The sequence below is a fragment of the Oryctolagus cuniculus genome, chromosome 21, assembly GCF_051225735.1.
Source record: "Oryctolagus cuniculus isolate XC-2025 breed Fujian yellow rabbit chromosome 21, ASM5122573v1, whole genome shotgun sequence".
Taxonomy (NCBI): domain Eukaryota; kingdom Metazoa; phylum Chordata; class Mammalia; order Lagomorpha; family Leporidae; genus Oryctolagus; species Oryctolagus cuniculus.
The window spans coordinates 26,653,208-26,676,096 of NC_142887.1; the positions used below are offsets into that span (position 1 = coordinate 26,653,208).

At 48.6% G+C, this 22,889-nt stretch overlaps 1 protein-coding gene across 3 annotated transcripts in view; it reads left to right on the top strand.

Moving 5' to 3' along the window:
- Positions 1-22,889, top strand: part of KREMEN1 (kringle containing transmembrane protein 1) — a 69,133-nt gene that overhangs the window by 35,293 nt on the left and 10,951 nt on the right. For all 3 annotated transcript variants that reach the window (XM_070065775.2, XM_008274630.5, XM_089323334.1), the window contains 2 exons: positions 13,355-13,479; positions 20,103-20,256. In XM_070065775.2, coding sequence (XP_069921876.1) covers positions 13,355-13,479; positions 20,103-20,256 — 279 coding nt within the window. The remainder of the gene's footprint in view (positions 1-13,354; positions 13,480-20,102; positions 20,257-22,889) is intronic.

Genomic DNA, 22,889 nt, shown 5'->3' on the forward strand with positions numbered 1-22,889 from the left:
CTTCAGAGTCACCCAGCTTGAGTTTGAATCATTACTCCCTGAATAGCTTTAGGCCAAATGACTGCCCTCTGAGTCTGGGCTTCCTCATCTATGCCTTCCAGGGTGATTTTGAAGATTAAACAAAGAAAATGAACACCGGTCCAGGACCCGGCTCATGTTAGGCATGGAGGTCCCAGCAGGCATTGTGGTGATGAGCTTTCCCCGGGGAGTGGACTACCATCGGCCTGTTCCTGTCATCCAGCTCCTGGACTCTGCTGGCATAACCTGCTTTTTATTTTGTCCATCCCTTCTTGATCAGGGGATTTTGTGTTGGGCCTCAGCTGCTGCAGCGGCTGATCCCTGGGGCCTGCTGTGGCGTTGGACACAGGCAACATAAGAGGCCCCACATTTGTGCTTATAATGCAGTTTTATGCTTTCAAACCTGGCATGGACTCCAGTATTTTTTGTTTTTGGCAGTGCATATTACTTAATTTTCCATTAAAGAAAATACAGAGTTTCTGAACCCAGTGGACGTTTTCCTTGGTGACAGAAACAAAGGGCTTTAAAGCACAGTGAGTAAAGCACACTGGTAACATAAAAGGAGGAAATCATTCGGGTCAGAAAGGGTGACTGCCCTGAAAATCTTGCCCCTAAGGAATACACATAAAGCTAAGCTACGGCCCCTTGGTCTTAGGATGTGATCGGGAATCTGAGCTGTAAACATAGCATGAACCCGGAAGCTGGCACAGCAACTGCATGAATGAGTACTGTGTTGTGGAGGGTGTGCTGTGAGGTTTTGAAGAGGAGAACTCAGCCAGGTTTGTAGGAATTTGGAGTCAAGTGAATGGGGCCTGGATGGGTCCAGGCACAACAGGTCAGGGAACAGCATGATGGAGGCTTGGAGGAAGGACTTGGAAGTGACAGACATGTAGGTTGCGATCCAGGCTTCCTGGAGTAGAGGAGTGGATTTAGAAAGGAGTCAGGCCAGACCTTGAAAGCCAAAGTTGATTAGATGCAACTGATAGGCTAAAAGCCTTAGATTAGGAAGATGAGCCCAGTGTCCGTTTACAGGATAGATCAGAGGGAGGAAGTTTGGGGAAGAGGAGGCTGGGTGTAGGTTTCTTTTTTCTTAAGATTTATGTATTTATTTGAAACACAGAGTTCCAGAGAGAGAGAAGAGATGGAGGGAGAGAGACATCTTCCATCTGCTGGTTCACTCCCAAAATGGCCACAACAGTCAGGACTGAGCAAGGCCAAAGCCAGGGGCTTCTTCTAGGTCTCCCATGTGGGTACAGGGGCCCAAGCATTTGGGCCATCTTCTGCTGCTTTCCCAGGCACATTAACAGGTACCTGGATGGAAAGTGAAGCAGCTGAGACTTGAACCCGCACCAATATGGGATGTTGTGCTGCAGGCAGTGGCTTAACCCGCTACACCGCAGTGCTGGCTGGCCCCTAGGTATAGATTTCTTTGTGTGTGTGTGTGTGTGTGTGTGTGTGTTTTAATATTTATTTATTTGAAAGGCAGAATTACAGAGAGAGAGAGGTCTTCCAACTGCTGGTTCACTCTCCAGATGGCCACATCTGCCAGAGCTGCACCAATCCAAAGCCAGGAGCCAGGAGCTTCTTCCAGGTCTCTCACGTGGGTGCCGGGGCCCAAAGACGTGGGCCTGCTTTCCCAGGCCATAGCAGAGAGCTGAATCGGAAGTGGAGTAGCCGGGACTCGAACCGGTGCCCATGTGGGATGCCGGCACTGCAGGCGGCGGCTTTACCTGCTACACCACAGGCCGGTCCCTGTGTATAGATTCCTAAATGAAGAGATAAGAGCTTGGGCTATAATAGGAGCACTGAGATAAGACAGGAAGGGTTAAATCCAAGATGCACTTAGGAAGAAGCTAGCACTTGATGACAAGTGGAATATCTCAGAAATGAAGCAGCGGGAAGAGTGGAAGATGACTCTGTGATTCCTTGCCTGGGAGATTTGTGGCGATGTCCCTGAAAGAAAACAAACAGAAACACAAAGTCCAAGCCAACAAACTGAGCTCTCTTTCCCAGGGACACAGTTGTACCATTCTTCTTGAACTTGTACTGACCTTTTATCAAATAAGGTGTTTCAGTTGTTCACTGCTGCGTAGCAAACCACCCAAGCCATGGTGACCTCAGCCACCGCTGTTTATCATTTCTCCCCGTTCTGGGAGCTGGCTGCGTGCGTTTCAGCTGGGTGGCTCTCCTGCCCCTCTCACCCAGGCTGCTTCTCTCAGGTGGCTGCATGCTGCTGCACGTGCTGCAGGGGCCAGGATGTCCAAGAGGGCTTCAGCCTTCTGCCCAGCAGCTTCTCTTTCTCAAAGGGACCTCAGACCTCTGCTTATGGTAGTGACTTCCGAGAGAGGGGAAGCAGAAGCTGCCAATCCTCTTAAGCCAAGAACTCAGAAGTCCACCACATTTACTGATCAAAGCAAGTCACGAGGCCAGCCCAGGCTGGGGAGGAGGGGAAATCAATTCTGTCTCTTACAGTGGGAGCAATAGCATGTTTCTGGAGGATAGAGATTATTAGCGCCTTCTTTGAGATTATCTAGTATATTAAATTACCAAGAATTAAGTTTTAGAGAAGCATTTCCCACCAGGAGGACACTACTGCTATGAAACATCTAGGCCCTGTGGGATCAGGATTCTTAGAAGCTCTTACTGCCTTCTCCTAAAGGTAGAATTTCATAGAGGAAGAAAAAGATGTGCTTATTTATTTATTTGGGTGACTTGATATGAGATTCAGAGGTATGTGTAAGGTTATTTGAAAAAAAGAGTTCATGTTTAGTTCTATAAAGTTATAGGTAGGGTGAGACTATACTATGATAAGGATTTGGACAAAGATGGAAGGTAAGTTGTGGATGGACAGGGCAGGCACAATGTACTCATTTTTTAAAAAAGATTTATTTATTTATTTGAAAGGCAGAGTTACAGAGAGAGAGAGATCAATCTTCCATCCACTGGCTCACTCCCCAAATGGCCACAGCGGCTGCAGCTACACCGATCCGAAGCCAGGAGCCAGGAGCTTCTTCCAGGTCTCCCACATGGGTTCAGGGGCCCAAGGACTTGGGCCATCTTCTGCTGCTTTCCCAGGCCATAGCAGAGAGCTGGATTGGAAGTGGAGCAGCCAGGACTCAAACCAGTGCACATGTGGGATGCTGGCACTGCAGGTGGCGGCTATACCTGCTACGCCACAGCGCTGGCCCAGGCACAGTGTACTCATGGCCATGAGCCTGAGAGCGTGGATGATTCTGAAAGAAGGGGTCAAATGCTTCCTTCTCTAACAGAAAACTAGTGGCATCGTTGCATGCGATTTTTGCTTCTTATTCCCGTGGATGGGATAAACTTAGCAGCTAATCAGGCACCAGCATGGGGATGTCAACATGAGGTTAAATGACATTTAAAGTAAGCAGGGTGGGCAGTGAGGCACAGGGGGTTAAGCCGCCACTAGGGACTCATGCCAAATCAGAGTGCTGGTTTGGGTCCCAGATGCTCCACTTCCAATCCAGCCTTTGCTGATGCATCCTGGGAGGCAGTGGAAGGTGGCCTTGTTTCTGAACAGGTGGATTTCACTTGTCACCAAAAAAAAAGAGGAATTCTGCAGAGCCTTGGAAAGTGTTTTCTAAAATATAGAAGAGCTTTGCTCTAGTTTCATAAAGCATGTATCCCAGTTCTTTTCATAATACTGGAAGGGAAAACATAGTAGCCAGGGCTGCTGCTTACATGAATTACTTAGCATTACTTACATATGGGGTACTTTCTGAAAATATGTACTCAAATTGAGTCTTCTGTCCTTGACAAGGATTGTTTGGTTGCCAGGACTGGAGCTCACTAACCTGAACTAAGGGAACTTATTGGAACGACATTGGGGTATATCACAGAACTCAACCCCTGTCTCCCAAGAACCGAGAAAGCAAGCATGTACGCCAGCCCTCTCTGGGGCCACATGGCCTCCCATCTCTGCCTCTCTCTCAGCTTGTTGTCCGTTCTTCTTCTTCTTTGGAGACCAGCAAAATGGGCTCACTCATCCACTCATGTGGCTGAACATGAGCTTTGTTGCCTCAACTCCTATTGACAGTCCATTCATTAAGTAGATCCCAGTTCCAGCCTCCTAGAAGATAGCACCTAGTGCCCCAGGGTAAGTCTGTGCAGGCTGTTGCCTGCACCCAGCCAGCAGACTGAGAAGGTGCCTTGGGTGGTAGGTGGTTCTCAGGGAGGATCAGCCCAGCAGTCAGCTGTCGAGACCCTCATGGTGGCATGTGTGGCACCCTCACAATGAAGCCAAGTATGATGGGAGTTTAGTAAGCTTGCGTGGTTGCTTCCCAGAAGTGCTTTGTGGTAGTAAACAATAGTTCCAAGGTTAATCTGAATGGAGGACCATCTCCACTCAGTTGCCCCTAAAGTTTTGATTGTGCTGAACTCTGAAGAGGATGTTGGTACGGTGGTCTTCCTTACCCATGGTTTTGCTTTCTGCAGTTTCAGGTACTTGTGGTCCAAAAATATTAGCTGGAAAATTCCGGAATTAAACAATTCATAAGTTTTAAATCACACCCATTCTGAGCAGCATGGTGGAATTTCATGCTGTCCAGCCAGGAGCCAGGAACTCCATCTTGGTCTCCCACGTAGGTTACAAGGGTCCGAGCCCTTGGGGATGCATGAGTAGGAGGCTGGATTGGAGCAGGGCGACCAGGACTCCTACTCTGATGTTGTCGTGCCACAGTGCTGGCCCCATGAGTCATCCCTTTTCCGGTGTGTCCACCCTGGATATGCTGCTTGCCTGTTGGTCACTTGGTAGCTTTCTCAGTTATCAGATTGACTGTCGTAATTTTGCAGTGCTTGTGTCCAGATAGCCCCTATTTTACTTTATAATGGCCCTAGAGCACCAGAGGACTGATGCTATCAGTGCAGGTATGCCAAAGAGAAACCACAAAGTGTTGCCTTTAAAAGTGAGAAGACGAGGGCCAGCACTGTGGCATAGTAGGTTAAGCATCTGCCTGTGGTGCCAGCATCCCTTATGGGTGCCAGTTCAAGTCCTGGCTGCCCTATTTCCTACCCAGCTCCCTGCTGATGGCCTGGAAAAGCAGTAGCTTGGGCCCCTGTACCCAGGTAGGAGACCCAGAAGAAGCTCTTGGCTCTTGGCTTCAGATCAATCCAGCTCTGGCCATTGCAGCCATTTAGGGAGTGAACCAGCAGATGGAAGATCTCTCCCTCTCTCTCTAACTCTGCCTCTCAAATAAATAAATAAATCTTAAAAAAAGTAAATAAAACAACAATGATAAGGTAAAAGTTTTCTACTTAAGGAAAGAAAAATATCATAGGTTAAGGTTGCTAAGATCTACACTAAAAATGAATCTCTACCCAGAAATTCATGGTAAAGTTGCTGTCACATCTCATCCTGAAAAGCTATGGACACAGTGCATTATAAATGTTTAGTTTAGACAGAAAAGGCATTAAATTTGTTTATAAGAATACTTCAAAATTTTGTGGGAAAATTAGATAAGTTTATTTTGGTTGCAAGAAAATCTTGAAGTCCATGTGTAGTTTTTTTAAAATGACACGCATTTTCTATGAACTTTTTGAAAACCCCTCATGTATGTGAATAGGAAAAAAACTGCACAGGGAGTCATTACTGTGGTGGTTTCAGGCATCCACCAGGGGGCTTGGAACATATCTTCTGTGGATAAGGGGGCTCCCGTCATTAATTGTCATGAGTTCAGAAGCCTCAACTATGATAAACAAGGGGTCTATTTGTAAGCCAGGGTGATTTCTTACAAATTGAAAATGTTGAAGCCTCTCTGGTAAGAGGAAAAATGCATGACCCAGCCACAAGGACTTTAAAGTGGCCTTGAAAGTAAAAAAGAATTTGAGAACAAATATCCTTTTTCAAACTGACTTTTCCTCCCTGCTTCTGGGAAGAGCTAAGGGTGGGACACAGTCTGGAAATCCACTCAGTTGACGGGCAGTGCAGGGCTTTTGAAGACTCCATGACGTGTCCTCCCCGGCGAGACGTGGAGCCACACTTTCCAGTGCGAGTCAGAGGCAGCACCCCGACAAGCTGCCCACCTCGCAGAGGCTCCCTCCTGGTGCGGAGCGTTGAGCGGTCAGGCTTGACTCTCAGAGCTCACTGTCACTCAGTTCCCCAGACTGGGCCTCCAAGAAACAGGCAGGAGCACCGAGGAAAGCGGCACGGAGTGGGAATCTGCAACCCCAGAGCTCTCCCCTGCCCCCAGTTCCATCTTGTGTGTCCCCGGGCAAGCCCCGGACCTTTGTCTGGTTCAGTCATCCATTCTGCCCTGCTTCATGTGAGATGACATGCATGAAGTTCACTGTGTGCCATGCACATGTGAGGCATTACAATTTTAATATCCAGAAACAAACAGTTTGCTGAGGTGGCTGCCTTTGATTTGGTCTTTTAAGCCAGTGCTGTTTTCCTTTTCTGTTACTCCGTGAGTTGTTCTTTGGGGATTGATGACAGCCATGTTACGTACAAGACAACAAACACTCTATCAGCTCATGTTGTCCTTCCGGGCCTTTGGTACTTTACTTTATTTACATTATCTCATTTTGTTTCTTACAAGAACCCTTTGAGGCCTGTATTGTTGCTCATTTTCAGTTGATGAAACTGAGCTTAGAAAGGCCGTGATGGAGGAGTCGGTGCTGTGGCACAGCGGGTTAAGCCACCACCTGCAGGGCCAGCATCCCATATCAAGTCGCAGCTGCTCTACTTCCAATCCGCCTGGGAAAGCAGTGGAAGATGGCCCAGGTACTTTGGCCCCTGTGCCCATTTGGGAGACCCGGAAGTAGCTCCTGGCTCCTGGCTTCTGGCTTCAGCCTGGCCCAGCTATTGCTGGGGAGTGGACCAAAGGGTAGAAGATCTCTATCTCCCTCTTTCTCTCTGTAACTCTGCCTTTCAAATAAGTACATAAATCTTTAAAAAAAAAAAAAAAAAGAGAGAGAGAGAGAGAGAGAAAGGCTGTGATGGAGGGGCCAGAATTTACCCTTTTGCCCTAGGGTTTATCTCACTGCAAAATGCGAAACACACACAGCTGCTGCCGGCCACACGAAGGCACCTGTGTCCTCCAGACTACTGCCAAGCCCTGGGGAAGGGAGTGAGCAAAAACAGCTCCTAAGCTGTCCTGCGGCTGAGCAAGTGGGGAGCATAAAGGCCCTTGCTGTTTTAGAAACTGTGTGTTCGCATTTTCCATGCAGTTCTGACAAGCTTTATCATTTTCTTTTTTTAATTAATGTATTTGAAAGGTGGAGACAGGGATCTTCCATCCACTGGTAATGGTCACATCAGCCAGGGCTGGGCCAGGCAGAAGCCAGGAATTCCATCTGGGTCTCCGACATGGGTGGCAGGGGCCCAAGTACTTGGCCCATCTTCTGCTGCCTTCCCAGGCACGGTCACAGGAGGCTGCATGGGAAGCAGAGCAGCCAGGACTGCATCAAGCACTCAGATATGGAATGCTGGTGTTGCCTGCGGCAGCTTAGCCAGCTGCGTCACAGTGCCAGCCCCCAAGCTCCATAGTTTTGTTCTAAGCCAACAGAGTAGAAAATTAAGAAGACTGAAGGCACTGATGCTAATAAGCAGATGCGCCCTGGGACCCTTCAGATCTGGCATTCTGGGCTTCAGCAGTCCTGAGAGCAACCGCTTCAAACTGAGCGTCTGAGTCTCCTCAAAGTTCTTATGCTGCGCCCTAACCCCTAACGTGATATTACTTGGAGATGGGAGGTAATTAGGTTTAGGTGAGGTCACAAGATCGCAGCGTCCCTGTTGGGGTTGTTCTCCTCATAAGAGCGGTCACAGCAAGAAAGTGGCGTCTGCCAGCCAGGAAGAGGGTCCCTTCAGGACCTGTCTGCTGGTCCCTCAACTTTGGGCAGCCAGGGAGCTTTGAGGAAGGGCCCCACGTGCCTCCGCAGCTACTTCTGCTTTTCTCTCTCTCTGTCACTGGTCACACTCACTTTGCTGTTGTTCTGACAAAGGTCAAGGTCTTTCTTACCTCGGGCCTTTGCCCTTACTGTTCCTTCTGCCTGGAATGTACAGTAAAGATTACTCCGACTGCAGTGCACTGAACAGATTGAGTACAGTAAGCCTGGGGATAGAGTCCAGCGAGGTGGTCTGAATGGGAGGAGGTGGTGACCTGAACTGGGGCAGTGGTGGTGCATGGAGAGGCATGGGCACAAGTGTGTGACTTTAGGAGATAGAATTAGCGATTGGCTTGGGGGGCAAGGATGACACTCCAGGCGGCAAAGTTTGGTCTGATGCCACATCATTCCCCGTGTGGTATGGTTTGGGACATCACTGTCCCACTGGAATATAGGCTGTCTGGGTTTCATCACCAAATCATGTTTCAGCTGCTTTAATGCAAATCGTGGCCTTACGTCTAACCTTAACATTTATCACTGTATTTCTTGAGCCTTCTATAAACTAATGTGTAATAACTTGTGAGCATAGTGAAATAAATCAGACAAAAAATCAGAGTAAATAATAAAGATGATATGATTAAGTAGTTCTTGTTAAGAAGCATTAAGTGAGGGCCAGTGTTGTGGAGCAGTGGATTAAGCAGCTGCCTGCGATGCCGGCATCCCATATGGGTGCCAGTTCGTGTCCCTGCTGCTCCACTCTGATCCAGCTCCCTGCTAATGGCCTGGGAAAAGCAGCAGAGGATGACACAAGTGTTTTGGCCCTGCATCCATGTGTGAGGCCTGTAAGAAGCTCCTGACCCTGGCTTTGGCCTGGCCCAGCCCTGGTCATTGAGGCCATCCGGGAAGTGAACTAGCGGATGGAAAATGTCTCTCTCTCTCTCTCTCTCTGCCTCTCTCTCTTTCTCTCTCTCTCTGCCTCTCTGTAACTGACTTTCAAGATACATAAATAAATCTTTTTTAAAAAGAACCATTAAACGCATGGCTCAGTTTTCCATATGCAAGGGCCTTTAACTAACTCAGCTGATATCATTTGCCTCTTACCAGAGATGCTTAACTCACTGCAGTTGTTCAAACCCTAAAACCCAGACATTGCCAAGCCAGAACCCCACTGAACACTGGATTCCTACTGCACAGAGGTCTTGTGTTTACATTTGCTACTATAGAGATTTGGTTTGTTTCCGAAAGATGCATTTTAACATTTGTGTGGTGAGCCACATTTGTTATATTTGAGCCATGTGTGACGCAAGGGAGAAGAGTAACCACTTAGCTTAGGGGGGGTGGGTGAGTCTTGGGGTTAGCAGAGGTACTTCCTGCCAATTTAAAATGAGCTGGTTAGATGATGGAGAAATAAAAATCACGCATATATTTTTATATGTTCAAAAGCCTAATGTGGAGATTAAGTTTATTAAACTGGACAGTGCTGCCTTCCAGTCATACACATCAAGGAAGAATGCTATCTAGGAGTCTGTGTGTCTGTCACTTTGAAATTGGATAATACATAACTCTCAACTGACCTAGAAGTCTTCTAGGAATAGAACTCATTCATGTCTTATTATGTCTTCATTTATATAAATTGTGAGGAGCTAAACAGGAAGGGAAAAGGCTTCAGTTGATGGTGGATGACACCATACATTAACAGCACAGATGGGAAACCAAGGTCCACGGCCCACAGTGTATTCATTCTTTTTTCAATAAATATTTATTTAATGTGTGTTATGTAACTATTAGTTATTTATTTAAGAATAATTTAAATTATTCTAAAACTTAGTGAATTAAAACAGCATGCCTTTATTGTCTCACTCAATCTGAGCATGCAGACATCTGGATGATTTAGCTGCATTTTCTGCTTCAGGGTCTCTCACAAAACTGAAATCCATGTTGCAGTCTCCTCTGATGGCTGGACTGGGGAAAGAGCCATATGCAAGCTCACCTCGCTGTCGATGGAAGTCAGTTCCTTGTGGACTGTTGGACTGCAAGTCTGTTTCTTTCTGGCTGTTGACTAAAGGCAGCCCTCAACTCCTGCCACACGGCATCTGATGTGGCGGCAGTAGGGAGAGCCTGCTGGCTGGCTGAAGTCGCGGTCCTTGTACCCTAATCACAGGAGAGCCTTCCCATCAGCCTCGCCACGTTGTCTTGGTCAGAAGCGAGTTGCTAGTTTAGCCCACACTCAGGGGGCTACACAAGGGCATGAATACCAGGAGGTGGGGATCTGTTTTAGGCCGTAAGGGTTGCTACAGCAAAATGCCATAGACTGATGGCTGAAATAATAGGCATTGTTTCCACAGTTCTGGAGCCTGGGAAGTCCAAGTTCAAGGTGCTGGCATATTCGGTGTGTGGCGGGCCCCCTTATCACCCTCTTGCTATATGCTTACATGAGATAGAGGCAAGACTTTCCCTTCTTACAAGGCACCAGTTCCAACGTGGGGCTCAACCCTCAATACCTCATCTAAACCTAATCATCTCCCAAAGGCTCAACCTCCAAATACTGTCCCACTGGGGATTTGGGCTTCAGCATATGCATTTTGGGGGTACAGGGGATGAGGGGGCTGCATTCTTCCTTTGCATTTATAATTCACGGCTAACACCAGATATGTGAGTGTTTCCCAAACCAACCAATTCTCCAACTCTGGATACCAGTTGGGTGCCCCATAAATAAAGTATGACACTGACTACCTAGAGTTAATGCAGCCATAGGCTAATGGTGATGCACCCCCCATTCAGATGCCAGTCACAATTAGTGGGTCCCCAGGTTACCCACCCTGGAACAAGAGATGCTGCACTCACCCAGGAAATTCTAAGTAATCAGGATCTGTGGCAGAAACTGGAGTCACAAACCAAATATTAGAACAAAAGCCGCTCTGACCACTGTTACTACCCAGGAAATTATAAAGGCTTTGGGAGCTCTGTGCCAGGAACCAGGCAGGGACCAAATGTGTATTTCTTGTTATGTCACGCAGGCCTACAGACGTTGAGTCTGCAGCAGGATCTACCAGAGATACCGCATATGTTTAGATTCCTTTATTCTGAGAGCTTTCCCTACTAGGCCAAGCCTTCTCATGTGTGGTTTTGATGCACTGATAAGCTCACCGTGAAGGCTGAATAATGGTCCTGCAGAGATGTCTACTTTGCAGTCCCCAGGGTTTATGAATACTTTCTCTTGGATGGCATAGGGACTTTGCAGATGTAATTAAATTAAGGGTTTTGAGATGCGGGCTATCTTGGCAATCTGCAAGCTTCCGGTGTAATCACAGAGTCCTCATACAGAGAGGCAGGAGATCTGAGAGGCGGTGAGGGGACAAAGGAGCGAAGGAGGGTAGCAGAGATGATGGTGGAAGCAGCGGGAATGGTGCAACCACAAGCTAAGGAATATGGGCAGCATCTGGGAGATGAACAAGGCAAGGAGCAGCTCCTCCCCTGGAGCCTCCAGGAGGAACTGAACTCTGCTGGCACTTTGATTTTAGCCACGTAAAACCCATTGAGTGCTTCTGACCTCCAGATCGGAAAGATGACGCATTTATGTTGCTAGCAGCCAGTAAGTCTGTGGTGATTTGTTCCAACAGTACTACTCAGCAGAAGTCCTGGGGGAAATCCGTTTGTGGTGCATTTTAAGGAGCAGGGGTCAGCACTATGGCATAGCGGGTAAAATTGCTGCCTGCAGTGCCAGCATCCCATATGGGCACCGGTTCCGGTCCCGGCTGCTCCACTTTCAATCTGGCTCTCTGCTATGGCCTGGGAAAGCAGTGGAAGATGGCCCAAGTGCTTGAGCCCCTGCACCTGCATGAGAAGACCTGGAAGGACACTCCTGGCTCCTGGCTTCAGATCAGTGCAGCTCCGGCCTTTGCGGCCAACTGGGGAGTGAACCAGCGGATGGAAGACCCCCCCCACCCCCCGCCTCTCCTTCTCTCTCTGTGTAACTCTGCCTTTCAAATAAATAAATAAATAAATCTTTAAAAAAAAAAAAAAAGGGAGCAAAGAGTTATGTAAAAGGGATGGGACGATAGTCCTCCAGGGGTTGTTCTTGCCTTCAGTGACTCCGAAGCATAGTTTATAATCGTGCTTCTCTGTTTCTAGGAAATTGTTCCTAGTTCTCTTCAATACAAAATTCTGTCAATGCTGAACAGGTAACAGATGTCTTGGGGCGGGTTAAAGAGGGACCTGGGTTTCACATACTCGTCAAAATAAACAAAAACATGGTGTTTAGCAGAAGACACCAAGGCTTCCTAATTTTTTTTTAAACATTTATCTATTCACTTGAAAGAGAGAGAGAGAGAATCTTCCATCTGTTGGTTCACTCCCCAAATGACTGCAACAGCTGGGCCGGGCTGAAGCCAGGAACCAGGAACTCCATCCAGGAACCAGGAACTCCATCCAGGTCTCTCACATGAGTGGCAAAGACCCAATCACTTGGGCCATCTTCTGGTGCTTTTCCTGGCACATCAGCAGGGAACTGGATCAGAAGTGGAACAAGGGCCCACGTTGTGGTGTAGCGGGTTAAGCCGCTGTTTCCCATATGGTGCCAGTTCGAGACCTGGCTGCTGCACTTCTGATTCAACTCCCTGCTGATGTGCCTGGGAAATCAGCAGAAGATGGCCCAAATGTTTGGGCCCCTGTACCCATGTGGGAGATTCAGAAAAAGCTCCTGGCTCCTGGCTTTGCCCTGGCCCAGCCCCACCCATTGCAGCCATTTGGGGAGTGAACCAGTGAATGGAAGATCTCTCTCTCTCTCTCTCTCTCTCCCTCCCTCTCCCTCTCCCTCTCTGTCTCTCTCTATCTCTCTCTCTCTCTCTCTCTGACTCTTTCAAATAAATAAAAAATAAATCTTAAAAAAAAAAAAAGAAGAAGAAGAAGTGGAACAGCTGAGACTCAAACTGGAGCTCAAATGGGATGCTGGTTTTACAGGTAGCAGCCCAGCCCCAATGCACCACAACACTGGCCCAGGGCTTCCATTTAAAAAAAAAAAATGTATTTATTCATTTGAAGGGCAGAGTTACAGAGAGGTAGAGGCAGAAAGAGAGGGGAGGGGGTGTCTTCCATCCACTGGTTCACTCCTCAGATGGCTGTAGCAGCCAGAGCTGCACTGATCCAAAGCCAGGAACCAAGAGCTTCCTCTGGGCCTCCCAGGCAGGACTTGGACCATCTTCTACTGCTTTCCCAGGCCATAGCAGAAAGCTGGATCGGAAGTGGAGCAGCCGGGACTCAAACTGGTGCCCATATGGGATGCCAGCACTGCAGGCGATGGGTGGCTTTTCCTGCTACACCACAGTGCTAGCCCCAAGGCTTCCATTTTTAAAGCTTGCTGTTTATTTACACCTCAGTCAGGAGTGGGAATATTAACCGAGATGAAAGTATCTGGCACAAATCCGTTTTCCTTCTTACTGTTTCACAGCCAGATGTTGTAAAATTCTTTTGTTGTTTTTCCCCCCTCCAGTGCCTGGAAACCTTGGCTGCTACAAGGATCATGGGAACCCCCCTCCTCTGACTGGCACCAGTAAAACTTCCAACAAACTTACCATCCAAACTTGCATCAGCTTTTGTCGGAGTCAGAGGTTCAAGGTAATTGCTCTGTGGCTATGTAACTCTCAAGAAAGAGAAAGTGTGAATTCATTTTCCTGAGTTAGTTTAAAACTATGTGTAAATTTAAAACAACAACAACCTGTCAAGCCATACAGCTCTACTTTCCTGCCAAGGAAAAGTCAGAGGCTTTGGAAGTGCAAGGCAGTGTTCCTGTCTGCAGAGGAGGCCGGGGGGGGGGGGGGGGGGGCAGCCCACCGTCTGCCTCCCTGTTCCACCTCCGACAGAGCCCCTGCTGCCTTGTGCTCTTGTGTATTGTGAGCAGGACAGCTGGGGCTCCACAGAGGGGCTGAGAATAAGCCAAGACGGTGCTTGACTTCCCTGCTAGCTTAAGGGGCCCTAAAGCCTGGATCCCAGTCCAGAATGGTTTCCTTTCTCCCCTCCCCCTTCTTTTCCCTTCCCCTCCCCCTCCCCTCCTCCTCCCCTTCCCTTCCCCTCCCCTCCCCCTCCCCTTCCCTTTCCCTTCCCCTCCCCCTAATCTCTCCCTCCCTTTCCCTTCCCCTCCCCTCCCCCTCCCTTTCCCTTTCCCTTCCCCTCCCCCTAATCTCTCCCTCCCCTCCCCTTCCCTTCCCCTTCCCCTCCCCTCCCCTTCCCTTCCCCTCCCCCTCCCTTTCCCTTCCCTTCCCCCTCCCCTTCCCTTTCCCTCCCCCTTCCCCCCTTCTCTTTCCCTCCCCCTTCCCCCTCCCCTTCCCTTCCCCTCCCCCTCCCTTTCCCTTCCACTTTCCTTCCCCTCCCCTTCCCTTTCCCTCCCCCTTCCCCCCTTCTCTTTCCCTCCCCTTTCCCCCTCCCCTTCCCTTCCCCTCCCCCTCCCTTTCCCTTCCACTTTCCTTCCCCTCCCCTTCCCCTCCCCCTCCCCTCCCCTTCCCCTCCCCTCCCCTCCCCTCCCCCTTCCTTTCCCTTCCCCTTCCCCTCCCCTTCCTTTCCCTTTCCCTCCCCCTTCCCTCCCCCTCCTCCTCCCCTTCCTTTTCCCTCCCCTCCCCCTCCCCTCTCCCTCCCCTTCCCCTCCCCTTCCCCTCCCCTTCCCTCCCCTTCCCTCCCCCTCCCCTTCTCTTCCCATTCCCTTATTATTCAGCCTGCAATCATTAATCATTTGCAAGCAAAGATGGCAGCCTGTCACGGTTCAGAGTCTGTGTGAAGCAAGGGCCCCAGTAAGGCAGTTGACTCAACATGACCTAGTGATTGGTTGCTTGCAAAGGGATTGGGCGTATAAATGAATGCATTGAGGATAGTGGCAATGAGGTTTCTTACTGTTGGGGAAGGAAGTTACTAATATGGAAGCCTGAAGCTCAGGGAAACTGGAACAAAGCCTGTAGTATTGGATGGGAAGTGAAGTTTTTAATATAAGGCATGGTTTTTTGTATGTAGAGAGGTAGATGCAGAAATATATATCAATGTGCAAGTCTGTGTGTGTGTGTGTATGTGGTGTGTGTGTGTGTGTGTGGTGTGTATGTATGTGTCTGTTATATATTCCTTAGCTTTGTCTACTGAGGGCCTTGGAGCAGTGCCATGCAGAGAGCGGAGTACACTCAGTACTCTGGTCCCTCCACTCCCCTCCCCTCCCCTCCCCTCCCCCTCCCCTCCCCTTCCCTCCCCTCCCCCTCCCCTCCCCCTTCCCTTCCCTCCCCCTCCACTCCCCCTTCCCTTCCCCCTCCCCCTCCACTCCCCCTCCCCTCCCCCTTCCCTTCCCTCCCCCTTCCCAGGTCCTGGTTTCTAAGCACTATTCTCCACTGAAAAGAGCTAGGACTCCTTGAACAGGGCTGGTTCTGAGAAAGTGCGAGGTGAGCCTGCAACGTCTCACGCACAGACATAAGGAATGATGTGGACTTGGTAAAAAGACAGAAGAGACATCTTGAAGGGTCAACCACTGACCTGATGTAACATAATTTGAGCTTCTAAACAAATAATGATAGTGATAAACACATTCTATGGGAATAGAGAGAGAAAGTTGCATGAAGAACAAAGATTTCCCCATAGGGGCCAGCTCTGTGGCGTAGCGAGTAAAGCCGCCACCTACAGTGCCGGCATCCTGTATGGATCCTGGCTCAAGTCCCAGCTGCTCAACTTCCAATCCAGCTCCCTGATAATGCACTGGGAAAGCAGCGGGAGGTGGTCCAAGTCCTTGGGCCCATGTACCCGCTTGGGAGACCCGAAAGAAGCTCCCAGCTCCTAGGTTCAAATAGGCCCAGTTCTAGCCATTGCAACCATCTGGGGAGTGAACCAGTGGATGGAAGACCTCTCCCTCTTTCTCTGCCTCTGCCTCTCTGTAACTCGGCCTTTCAAATAAGTAAATAAATCTTTGGGAAAAAAAAAAAAAAAAAACAACTCTCCAGGCTGGCGCTGCGGCTCACTAGGCTAATCCTCCACCTTGCGGCGCCGGCACAGGGGGTTCTAGTCCTGGTCGGGGCGCCGGATTCTGTCCCGGTTGCCCCTCTTCCAGGCCAGCTCTCTGCTGTGGCCCAAGAAGGCAGTGGAGGATGGCCCAAGTGCTTGGGCCCTGCACTCCATGGGAGACCAGGAAAAGCACCTGGCTCCTGACATCGGATCAGCACAGTGCGCTGGCCGTAGCACGCCGGCCGCGGCAGCCATTAGAGGGTGAACCAACGGCAAAGGAAGACCTTTCTTTCTCTCTCACTGTCCACTCTGCCTGTAAAAAACAAAACAAAACAAAACAAAACAAAAAACAAACAAACAAACAAACAAAAAAAAACCTCTCCATAAAATACTTACTAATTATAAAGTGAAAACAAGCAGTTCTGCAGTGGAGAAAACTGGCCTATACTACCTTACTCAAGTGGTTAAAGTTAGTACTACCAGTGACATCATGAAACACAGAGGTTGTAGCCCACCTGATGGGACAAGGGCACAACATCATTGGTGATATTCGTGCCCGGAATGCATGATATAAATGTAATCATGAGAAAACGTCAGGCAAATGCAGACTGAAGACCATTCTACAGGACAGGCGCCCTTTATTCTTCAGAGATGTCCCAGAGGTCGAGGAAAGACTGACTGACAGCTCCAGATAAAGAAAATTGAAGAGATCTGGCAGCCAAACACGTCTGTGGGCCTGGGTTGGCTCCTTTTTCTGCAAAGGATACAACTGAGGCAGTTGCCAACTTGAATGGTGTCTCTCAATGAAAGGGATGTAGCAGCTGTTTGTACCATTCTTGCCATTTTTCTGAAATTACTTCAAAATAAAAATATAGGAAAAACACAATACCCATTAATGATAAAAGTCCTCAACAAACTAGGGATACAAGGGAATTTCTTCAACTTGATAAGAGTGTCTACAAAAATACCTGCAGTTAACATTAACCTCAATTCTGGAGGGTTCAGTGCTTCTCACCCAAGGTGAGGAATAGATAGTGATCCCTCTCTCATTTCTTCTGCTCAACATTGTACCAGAGGGCTGTTTTTGTTTTGTTTTGTTTTGTTTTGCCAAGGGAAGGAAATTGGGCAAGAAAGAAGAAAAAGAAGGCATATCGTTTGAAACAGAAATTTTTCTTTATTTATTGACAACATGTTCATGTATGCAAACAGTCCTAAGAAATCTACAACATAGCTATTAGAACCAATAAATAAATTAGCAGGATTGCAGGTTGTAAAGGCTGGTACTAGAATGTATGTGGAATGGCACAGGACCTAGAATAACCGAAGGAATTCTGGGCAGGGCCAACTCTGGAGCTCTCACTCTACCTACCTGAAGACTTTCAGTAACGCTGAGTAGTCTAGAGTCTAGGGTGATATTGGCGCAAGGTTAGTCACAAGAATCGTGAGTCAGCCAACAGCGGCCAAGTTGTACCACCCACTTTTTGTTTGTTTGTTTGTCTTTGGTAAATAAGGTTTTCTTGGAATATAGCCATGCCTGTTCATTCACATATCCTCTATGGCTGTTTTCGTGCTGCAACAATAACTGTGAATAGTTGAGAAAGAGATTGTATGGTTCACAAGGCCAAAAACATTTACTGTCTAACCTTTTATGGAAACAGTTTTCCAACTCCTGCTGTTAGATCAGTGGAACCTAAAAGGGAGTTTGGAAATAGATTTGCATTTTTATGCACAATTGATTTTTTTTTTTTTTTTTTTTTTTGGACAGGCAGAGTGGACAGTGAGAGAGAGAGAGACAGAGAGAGAAAGGTCTTCCTTTGCCGTTGGTTCACCCTCCAATGGCTGCCGCGGCCGGCGCGCTGCAGCCGGCACACCGCACTGATCCGATGTCAGGAGCCAGGTGCTTTTCCTGGTCTCCCATGGGGTGCAGGGCCCAAGCACCTGGGCCATCCTCCACTGCACTCCCAGGCCACAGCAGAGAGCTGGCCTGGAAGAGGGGCAACCAGGACAGAATCCGGCACCCCGACCGGGACTAGAACCCGGGGTGCCAGCCTCACAGGCAGAGGATTAGCCTATTGAGCCGGGGTGCCAGCCGCACAATTGATTTTTTAAAAATCTTTTTAAAATTTATTTCCATCTTTTTGTTTGAAAGTCAGAGAGAAAGAGAGACAGAGAAGTCAGAGAGAGATCTTAGTTCACTCCTGAAATGCCCACAGCAGCCAGGGCTGGGCCAGGCAGAAGCCAGGAGCCAGGAGATTCATCTGGGTTTTCCACATGGGTGGCAGAGGTCCAAACACTTGGGCTATCTTCCACTACTTTTCTCAGGCACATAAGCAGGGAGCCAGAGCGGAAGTGGAACATCCAGGACGTGAACCCAGCTCCCATATGGGATGCCAGCATTGTAGACAATGGCTCTACCCACTACACATTTTTTTTTAAAGATTTTATTCATTTATTTATTTGAAAGGCAGAGTTACAGAGAAGCAGAGGCACAGAGAGAGAGAGAGAGATAGGTCTTTCATCCGCTGGTCCACTCCCCCAGATGGCTGCAGCAGCCAGAGCTGTGCTGATCTGAAGCCAGGAGCAAGGAGCTTCTTCTAGGTCTCCCAAGGACTTGAGCCGCTTTCTCCTGCTTTCCCAGGCCATAGCAGAGAGCTGGATCAGAAGTGGAGCAGCCGGGACCCGAACCAGGACTCACATGGGATGCCAGCATAGCAGGCAGCAGCTTTACCCACTACACCACAGTGCCCCACCCCCCACTACACATTTCAAATAAATCTTCTTAAAAGAAAAAGAATATGGAGTGACTAGAACTCTCATACATTGTTGTTGCAAATATAAAATTGTACAGTCATTCTGGAGAAGTTTGGCAGTTTCTTATAAACACACTCTTACCATATGAGCCATCCGTGCCATTCCTAGTTATTACCCTAGAGAAATGAAAACCTGTGTCCACACAAAAATCTGTGCACACCTCTCTTTGTCTCTCCCTCTCTCTGTAATTCTGCCTCTCAAGTAAATAAATAAATCTTAAAAAAACAAAGAGAGAGAGAGAGAAAGAAAGAGAAAGAGAAAGAGAAAGAGAAAAGAAAAGAAAAGAAAAGAAAAGAAAAGAAAAGAAAAGAAAAGAAAAGAAAAGAAAAGAAAAGAAAAGGTGGAGCAGCCAAGATTCAAATTCATGCTCTCATGAGCTGCCAGCATTGCAGGGACCACTTAACCCCCTGTACCACAGTGCCAGTCCCAGCAATTCTGTTGTTAATCATGAAAAATTAGAAACAGCCCAATGGATGAGCCAACTGTGGTGCGTCCATACAATGGACTGTGCTTGGCGATAAAAAGAAGGAGCACACACCGATCTGGATGAACCTCAGTGATACTATACAAACTGTTACCTTGGAAAACTGGTCCCTGGTTGCCAGCGATCGTGGGGATGGCTGCAGAGCAGCATAAGGGAAGTGTCCGGGGCAACACAGCTGTCCTGTATGCTGATTGTACTGGGAGTTCTACCAACCTATACCAGTGTTAAAATTACAGAACCGTATGGTAATATAAAAAAGAAACAGAATGAAAATTTTACATGGGGCCCGTAGTGAGTTTTTTGTATCAGCTATTAAGCACTTACTACCTGGCCCATAGTCAATTAGTCAATAAAATATTTAGCTGTTTTATTGATGGTTCAAGTTTATGGGATCATCTCCCTGTGCCCCCACATTTTTAAGACTTATTTGTTTATTTGAAAGGCAGAGTTATGGGCGGGGGGGAGTGGAGAAACAGAGAAAGAGAAATCTTCCACTTGCTGGCTCACTCCCCCAATGGCTACAACAGCCAGAGGTGGGCCAATCTGAAACCAGGAGCCAGGAGCTTCTTCCAGGTCTTCCACATGGGTGCAGGGGCCCAAATACTTGGGCCATCTTGCACTGCTTTCCCAGACACAATAGAAGGGAGCTGGATCGGAAGTGGAACAGCCAGGACACAAACTGGTGGCCATAAGAGATACCAGTGCTGCAGGTGGAGACTACCCGCTACGCCACAGCGCCAGCCCCGATCTTCTCCCCTTAAAAGTAACATAAGTACGGTGGAAGTGTAACATTAAGAAGAGATGCTCACTAACAGAGCAACACAAAGCTACTGGTCAGCCTGGTCAGTGTTGGGAGGGGAGCTGGAGAGAGGTCCCAGGAAAGGGTGACCTGGGACGGCGAGCCGGGTGCTGGGGCCCGAGCTTGCCAGGCTCTGTCAGGCCGGCTGACACCTACGGTGATGCTTCTCTGTTGTGGCAGTTTGCCGGGATGGAGTCAGGCTACGCTTGCTTCTGTGGAAACAATCCCGATTACTGGAAGTACGGGGAGGCAGCCAGCACCGAGTGCAACAGCGTCTGCTTCGGGGATCACACCCAGCCCTGCGGTGGCGACGGCAGGATCATCCTCTTTGACAGTGAGTATTCCCTGTGCTGTCACTGCCCGGGTGCAGAACCCTTGCCCCAGCGCCGCAAGCCTGCCTGCCCTGCCTCCCTTTCATTCATTGGTTTTCTCACTTGGCAGTTCTTATGCAGCTTCCTGTAAGCCAGGCACAGATCACACTCAGCGCTGGCCCTCCACAAGGGAGGACAGACACTGAGCAAGTGGTTAGCTCCAGTTCCTCCAAGTTGTTTGCAGAACGTGGCCTGTGGTGAGATGCTTGGACAGCCTAGAAAAGATAACCTTTCCAATTTTGCATAGATAGATAGAGGTAGATAAAATTATTCTGTATCATCCTTCATAGTGTCTCCTTTCAGTAGAATTTCTAAGCCCTTTTTGTATTTGGAATTCACCTCTTCATGTAAAGCATCCAAGAGAGCATGCCTGGCGTTGAGTCTGCCCAGACCCACGTGCTCTCTGGCCTGCCACGCTTAGGAGATGCTAGCTCGGGGCAGAGAGAGAGTGTGTGTGTGCGTGCGCGTGTGTGTTGTTTTGAAAGATAGACACACACACACACACACACACACGAGAGAGAGAGAGAGAGAGCGCAAGAGAGAGAGCTCTCCCATTTGACAGTTCACTTCCCAAATGTCCACAGTAGCCAGAGCTGGGCCAGGTCAAAGCCAAGAGCCAAAAATTCACATGGGTGGCAGGAACCCAACAATTTGAGCCATCACCTGCTGCCTTCTGGGTGCATATTAACAGGAAGCTGGAACTGGAAGTGGAGCCAGGACTTGAACCTGAGCACTCCTAGACGGGATGTAGGCATTAACTGCTGTGTCAGATGCCTGCCCCACAGAATGTGTCCAGAGTGGGGTGTGAATCTAGCCCTTGACCTCTCGCCTACACCGTGTTCTAACCATTGAGCATCCTGACCCCTGTGGTAATTTACCTGCATCCCCTCAGTGGTGGTGAGACTTTGTGAGAGGCACAGCACCCACACAACACCAGATGTTAAGATGATAGAAAGGACATGGTCACCACTGAGGCAGGAGAAAGAAAAGGCCTGAGAATCTCAAGGAGTACTATGATGTCTGTAGTGTGTTTGCTGGTCTTTGGGCTAGAGGAGACGCTCCTGACATCTCAGCCAGGCAGTGGCTCAGTTTTGAGCAAAAATGTCAGATGGTGTATTAGTTTCCTAGAGCTGCCCCCACAGTGATCACGAACGAGGTGGCCTTACACAGCAGAAATGTGTGCTCTCACGGTTCTGACGGCTGGAAGTCCAAACCGAGAAGTCAGCAGGTCCACACTCCCTCGGAAGTTTCCAAGGAGACCTTTTTGGCATCGGGCGTTTGCTGTCAGTCGTTGGCATTTGTGGGCTTTATAACTGCACCCCAGTCTCTGCCTTTTCTTTCACATGCTGTCTTCTGTGTGTGTGTGTGTCTCCTAAGGATACCAGCCATTGGATTTAGGGCCCACTCTTGCCTAGTATGGAAAGTACCCTGTCCAATTAGGATGTCAAGACAAATACTCAAATTGCTACTCTTGTTGTGGCTACAAACAGAACCTTGGCTAATGTTTAAGGGACTTGCTGCTGTTCAGTTGGCAGATGATCATGCACTTCACACTTCTTTAACCTTTCACTCCAGGGTTCACTGTTACACAGTCCTGAGCCTTGACACCTTGATCCAGAAGAATATATGTGCTGAGTTTACACAGTGGTTCATATACTTTTAAATAAAGAAAGGAAAAACACATTTCTTGAGTACCTTGAGGCTTTCTGTTATGTTTTGGGTTTTTTTAAAGGTTGGTTTATTTATTTGAGAGGCAGAGTTACAGAGAGGGAGATGCAGAGGCAGAGAAAAAGAGAAATCTTCTGTCCGCTGGTTCCCTCCCCAAATGGCCACAACAGCAGAGACCCAAGCACTTGGGCATCTTCTGCAGCTTTCCCAGGTGCATTAGCAGGGAACTGGATCACAAGTGGAGCAGCCGGGACTCAAACAGGTGCCCATATGGGATGCCGGTGCAGCAGGTGACAGCTTAATCTACTGTGCCACGGCGCTGGCCCCTTTGGGGGCTTTCTAAAAACCGTCACCTGAGGGCCTCCTGGCAGCATTGCTAAAATGACTCTCACTTTACAGAAGAGAGCCCGAGGACGTGGAGAGAATCAATCACTTGCGGGGCTCACGCTGCCCCGAAGCTGTGGGATGAGAGAGGAAACAGGAGCAGGGTATGTGGTTTTCTCCCTGTTTCTCAGCTTTAAACAGAATGTGGTGGCAATCGGAAAATGGAAAACAAGCTTTGGTAGTGACGTGGAGGAAATGAAACCTCTAGTGCTGGTGGGAAGGCGGAGTGACGCCACAGCCATGGAGAGCCCTGGCAGCTCCTCAGACGTGAAGCACGGAGCAGCTCACGGCCCAGCAGTCCCCGCCTGTGTGTACTTCCAAGGGACTTGGAAACAGGATGTCCACAACAAGATTCGTACACGGCTCTCTATGCAGCATGATTTAAAAAAATAACCAAAAAATGGCCACAAGTCAAAGGTCTGTCACTGATGAATGGATGAACAAAAATGTGGTCTATCCATACTACGGAATAACAGCCATAAAAAGAAACCCACTGGAGCCGGTGCTATGGTGTAGTGGATAAAGTCACAGCCTGGGTCACCGG